This window comes from Protobothrops mucrosquamatus, unplaced genomic scaffold (genome assembly GCF_001527695.2).
Source record: "Protobothrops mucrosquamatus isolate PMUCROS unplaced genomic scaffold, P.Mucros_1.0 scaffold14903, whole genome shotgun sequence".
Taxonomy (NCBI): domain Eukaryota; kingdom Metazoa; phylum Chordata; class Lepidosauria; order Squamata; family Viperidae; genus Protobothrops; species Protobothrops mucrosquamatus.
The window spans coordinates 414-6060 of NW_015400672.1; the positions used below are offsets into that span (position 1 = coordinate 414).

General features: G+C 49.5%; 1 protein-coding gene across 1 annotated transcript; it reads left to right on the forward strand.

Moving 5' to 3' along the window:
* Nucleotides 1–207: 207 nt before the first annotated feature.
* LOC107301591 (ribonuclease H2 subunit C-like) lies at nucleotides 208–4456 on the forward strand. Its single transcript, XM_015830794.1, has 4 exons — nucleotides 208–373; nucleotides 2477–2589; nucleotides 3127–3246; nucleotides 4427–4456. The coding sequence occupies exons 1-4, from the start codon at nucleotides 208–210 to the stop codon at nucleotides 4454–4456; spliced, it is 429 nt and encodes a 142-aa protein (XP_015686280.1).
* The last annotated feature ends 1191 nt before the right edge of the window (nucleotides 4457–5647 follow it).

Sequence of the window (5647 nt, forward strand, 5' to 3'; positions counted from 1 at the left end):
GGTGGGGGTGGATCCCTGGGCGAGGGGGGATCTCCTCCCTCCCTCCCTCCTACCCGGGGGTGGATCCCTGGGCGAGGGAGGATCTCCTCCCTCCTACCCGGGGGTGGATCCCTGGGCGAGGGAGGATCTCCTCCTCCCTCCCACCCGGGGGTGGATCCCTGGCCGGGGCGGGGCCGTCGGGCAGCGGGAAGACGCGCGAGGCTCGCCATGGCCGCCGTAGAGCGGAGCGCGGCGCGGCTGGCGCTGGCTTCGCTGCCGGGGGCGCCCCGGGAGCCGCTGCACCTGCTCCCCTGCTCCATCCAGCACGACGGCCCCGCCGCCGTGGCGCGCTACTTTGCGCCCGCCGTCCGACGCGACCCAGAGGCCCCAGACGGTAGGCACGCGGGCTGCAGCAAAGTCCGGCCCGGACCCGCAAAAGCTGCAAAAGCAATCCTGAACCCCGGTCCCCCCCCCCATCCTTCTTCCTTGCGCGCAAGGAGGGGGACCAGCGCAGGGCGCGGAAAGATGCCCGGAAGGAGCCTTTTGCAACCTGGCGCCCTCCGTTTTGGAGAGCGTTGCAAGCCCTCTTCCCCCAGTTCAGAATTCGGAATAGAGCTGGAAGGGACCTTGGAGGTCTTCTAGTCCAGCCCCCTGCTCAAGCAGGAGACCCTATATGCCGTTTTAGACGGGGGGGGGGCTGCCCATTCCCTTCTTAAAAGCCTCCCGTGATGAAGCCCCCGCAACTTCTGGTGGCAAGCTGTTCCACTGGTTAATTGTCCTCACTGTCCGGAAGTTTCACCTTAATTCCAGGTTGCTTCTCTCTGGTCAGTTTCCAACCATTGCTTCTTGCGCGCAAGGAGGGGACCAGCGCAGGGCGCGAAAAGATGCCCGGAAGAAGCCTTTTGCAACCTGGCGCCCTCCATTTTGGAGAGCATTGCAACCCCAGTTCAGAATCGGAATAGAGCTGGAAGGGACCTTGGAGGTCTTCTAGTCCAGCCCCCTACTCAAGCAGGACAAGCAGGAGACCCTATATACCGTTTTAGACAAATGGGTGTCCATTCCCTTCTTAAAAGCCTCCAGTGATGAAGCACCCGCAACTTCTGGTGGCAAGCTGTTCCACTGGTTAATTGTCCTCACTGTCTGGAAGTTTCTCCTTAATTCCAGGTGGCTTCTCTCTTTGGTCAGTTTCCAACCATTGTTTCTTGTCTTTGCCTTCTGGTGCTTTGGAGAATAAGTTGACCCCCCCCTCTTTTGTGGCAGCCCCTCAAATACTGCATTGCTGCTATTCAGAGGGACTACAATTCCCATTCTGCCTGGCTGGTCGCCGAGGTCAGAAAGGGTGCGATCCAATATGAGAACTGGGACATCAGCCCTTCTGAGAACCCACCTTGTGAATTTGGGGTTATTGTATTGTGTGAATCGGACCTGGAAGTCTCCAAATTGGTTTCTGAAGCCGAAGATGGCTGGACTTCAACTCCCAGAGTGCTCCAGCCAGCAAATTCTGGGAGTTGGAAGTCCACCCATCTTCCAGCTGCCAAGCTTGAGAAAAACTGGGTTAGTGGGAGAAGCTCTCCTTTGTATGCCGGTTTTAAATTTAATCCTTGCCTACCGTTTCAGAATTGCAGCCTCTTTTGTCCTTGAAACATTTGGGGTGTCTGTCAAAATCTCTCCCCATTTTTTAATAAGATGCAGGAGATGCTAGTTGTCTCACTGTAGAATCTGCTCCCTGGCTCAAAACCAACCCCCAGAATTGTTTTTTAAAAGAGGGTCCCCAAGATTTGGACCATCGGTTTCACCCCCACTTCAGAAGTATCCATTAACCTGCACAGTGTGAAAGAGTACCAGAATTGAACATTATAGGTGCAACTTGGAGCTGTGTCCACACAACGCCGTGAACAGATGAAGGTTAATCTTGGTTTATTTTTTGTGCTTTATTAGCTTTTGATTCCTCGTGTTTAGTATGAATCCACTTGATTTTCATTTTGGAGAATTATAATTAGGAAGATAATACCTAATAATAACCCCGACTGCTCTTTAGAAGGCCAGATCCTGAAGTTGAAACTCAAGTCCTTTGGCCACCTAATGAGAAGGAAGGACTCCCTGGAGAAGAGCCTGATGCTGGGAAAGATGGAGGGCAAGAGAAGAAGGGGACGACAGAGGAGGAGGTGGCTGGATGGAGTCCCTGAAGCAGCAGGCGTGAGCTTCAATGGACTCCAGAAGATGGGAGAGGACAGGAAGGCCTGGAGGAACGTTGTCCATGGGGTCGCGATGGGTCGGACATGACTTCGCAACTAACAACAACAAACACCCTATCGTGTGTTTTTTGTAATTAGTACGCCTGTTATTTCTAGTTTGCTACTGATGTTTTGATTCAGTTCTTTTATTATTGTGTGGTTAGTGTGCCATGGGAAAAAAAATAAGGGGTCTTGTGAATGTAGCCGCACCCTTCTTGAGTCTCATCGCGGTGGCTTCTCTCCTCCCTGTCGCCCTCATCCAGGAGAGGCTTCCGTGTCCTTCCGTGGCCGAAGCCTGAAGGGCAAGGAAAGCTGTCTTCCCAAAGGATATGTCGGATTAGTGCTGGAAGAAGCCAACTTAGGCCTAACATTGAAGGTTTGTTCCTGGAATGGGATGTGGGGAAGACAAGGCAAAGAGACACTGCCGAGGAACAGTCAGATAAGAGGCAGCTGAGCCCTCAGCTGCACAATGGATGGAGAAAAGAGACTCAGAAGGGACCTTCCCTAGTTCCTCAGGCTGTACAAGGGGGAAAATATAAATCTATGGAAAGATTGTGTGCGCAGGGGTATGTGGGAAAGACCTTGGGAGATGGAGCAAAAAGATCCTGCTTAGGAACGGTCAGATAAGAGAGAGCATAGCCCTCAGCTGTGTAACAGGTAGGGTGAGAGGTTCAGGAGGGACCCTCCCTAGTTTCTCAGGCTGTAAAGGCGACGGCAGGAAAATTGTACTTTCAAACTTCCAAGAATCTTTGAATGTAGCTTTACCGTAAGATAGAATTAGTTCATCAAGCTGTGATTCCTATCCTTAACCGCGAGGCCCACACTTCCATACTGGGCTAGGGGTGGAGAAATAGATCCAGTGCTCCCTGCCAACAACAACACCCCCTTTTTCTGCCCCCCCCCCTGTACCCAGGAACGGGAAGTGAGTGTGAAATCCACTTTTGATTCCCTGACCGTGTGGAACCTGGAACAGGCGCCAACTAACAGCGATGAGATCTTCATGGCTCTTGCTTGGCCTAAGATTGCTCAAGGGGTGAGTGTTGGTTGACTTCGGCATCAAGAGAGGGAGGGGAGTCCTCCAGACTACAACGCCCAGAATTCCTTCAGTCTCCCTGAGAATTCTGGGAGTGGAAAGTCCGCTCTGTGGCTGGAAGGCACTATGAACTAGCTCAGGGGTAGGCAACCTTGGCTCTTTTATGACTCGTGGACTTCAACTCCCAGAATTCCTGAGCCAGCATGGGGGAAACTTTGGCCCCCTCATGACTGGTGGACTTCAACTCCCAGAATTCCTGAGCCAGCCATGCTGAGGGGAAAGGGAGAGGTTTCCAAGCTGAGCCATGCTGGCCCAGGAATTCCGGGAGTTGAAGTCCACGAGTCATAAAAGAGCCAAGGTTGCCTATCCTAGCTTAATGAAGCCTGGGTGCCTTCCAGCCAAAGCGGACTTCCACTCCCAGAAGTCTCAGGGAGGCTGAAGGAATTCTGGGAGTTTGATCCAGAACTGTGAAACGGGATTGAGACGGAATCGAAAAAACGGATTTTGCAATCCACGTAAAGCCACGTGGGATTGTTTTTTCCCCCGGTTTTGGCTTGTATAGGTAATGCAAACTGTAGCAACCCGTTTAAAAATACAACACAGGAACAGACAAAATGGATGCAGGAAACCGGCAGAGCAAAGGGTGAACTGTAATACTTGAGGGCTAGAAACTTGATTTTAGTTTGAAACTTGATTTTGGTTTGTCTACTGGGCATCTGCTAGATTTTCAGGGGTTTTTTTACTTTAGGATTATAGGAGTTCATTCCTGCTCTGAAGATTACAGGCAGTCCTCGACTTAATGGCAGAATTTGACTCGGAAATTCTGTTGCTAAGGGATGTGGTTGTTAAGGGAACCATGCTCCATTTTATGACGGGGTTTTTTCCCTGTCATGATCGTGAAGCAAATCAAATCTGGCTTTCCCCATTGACTTTGCTTGCCTGAAGCCCCCCGATAAAATTTGTCAATGGGGACCAGGAGACTCTGAGAGGCCTCTTGCCACATGCCTGAATTTTGAGGGGATGCTGTGATGGTCGTAAGTGTGAGGACTGTCGTAAGTCACTTTTTTTTTCCAGTGATGGAACTTCACAGGGGTTAAAACAGTCGTTAAGTCGAGGACTACCTGTATGCATTTTGGCACAAGCTAAGGCCACTGATTTTTCTGTGTGGGTCTGCTTGCAGCTCCATGCCCCCGTGACGGAGGAAGAGTGAGGAAGATCACAGCGTTGTCTGAAGTGGTCCTCGAGAAAATACGTTGTGCTCCGACTTAAAATGAGGACTTGGGTGGGAAAGAACACGGAATAAACTTCGGCCTCTTTTTGCTGTGTTAAGAACGTCGCTTCGCTTACTCCAGGGGTCTTCAAACGGTCTTTTATGACTTGTGGACTTCAACTCCCAGAATTCCTCAGCCAGCGTGCCTGGCTGAGGAATTCTGGGAGTTGAAGTCCACAAGCAGGGATCTTCAAACTTGGCCCGTTTATGACTTGTGGACTTCAACTCCCAGAATTCTTCAGCCAGTGTGCCAGGCTGAGGAATTCTGGGAGTTGAAGTCCACAAGTCCTAAAAGGGACCAAGTTTGAAGACCCTTGGGCCTACTCATTTTCCTTCCAAACTAAATTTGCAATTTATAATATTGTACAGCCTCTGGGAAAAACTGCCGCTTCCCATGGATCTTGGGCTGAGTTTTAATTATTTTTTGGGTTTTTATTTTTATTTTATTTTTTTGCTTCTGAGGGCTTGATTCCCACAGTGATTTGAGCACATCTTCTTTCCAACTGCAGACGAACAAGATTCTGTTTAAAATTTTTGATGCCAGCTGGGTGCTCCTAGTGCTGCTAGCATTTTAAAAAGATAATAAAATCATTTCCAAACTAGTGGTATTCTGACTTTGAGCTCTGCAGTCAACTCTTTCGGGCCCAGAACGGGGAGAGGGAGGCTGCCAAAGAATCCCAACGTTTTATGAGAAATTAGCATCGCCACATGGCTTTTTCATTTTGTAAGGTCAAACTTCTTTCTTGAAAATTTGAGATTTTCATTGCAATTCAGAAAAAAACAACTCTGCTTTGCAAATCCATTTTCTTTGGATCCTGCTTTCCATATCAAGAGGAAGATAGGAAGGAAAGAAGGGATAAAGAAAGGGACAAAGGAAAGAGGTAAGAATAGAAAAGGAGGAAGGAAGGAGGGAAAAACAGGAGGAAAGAAAAGGGATAAAGGGACAAAGGAAAGAGGTAAGAATAGAAAAGGAAGGGATAAAGGGACAAAGGTAAGAATAGAGGGAGGGAGGGGAAAAAACGAAAAAAAAAGTGGGATAAAGGGACAAAGAGGTAAGAATAAAAAATGAAGGGAAAAACAGGAAGGAAGAAAAAGGGATAAAGGGACAAAGGAAAGGAGAGGTAAAAATAG

What these genes read in the sequence shown, in the direction of transcription:
- LOC107301591 (XM_015830794.1), top strand. Translation starts at nt 208, where the DNA reads ATGGCCGCCGTAGAGCGGAGCGCGGCGCGGCTGGCGCTGGCTTCGCTG. An exon ending in CGACCCAGAGGCCCCAGACG is followed by an intron (nt 374 to 2,476) that starts GTAGGCACGCGG and finishes GCCCTCATCCAG; the next exon opens with GAGAGGCTTCCGTGTCCTTC. An exon ending in GGCCTAAGATTGCTCAAGGG is followed by an intron (nt 3,247 to 4,426) that starts GTGAGTGTTGGT and finishes GTCTGCTTGCAG; the next exon opens with CTCCATGCCCCCGTGACGGA.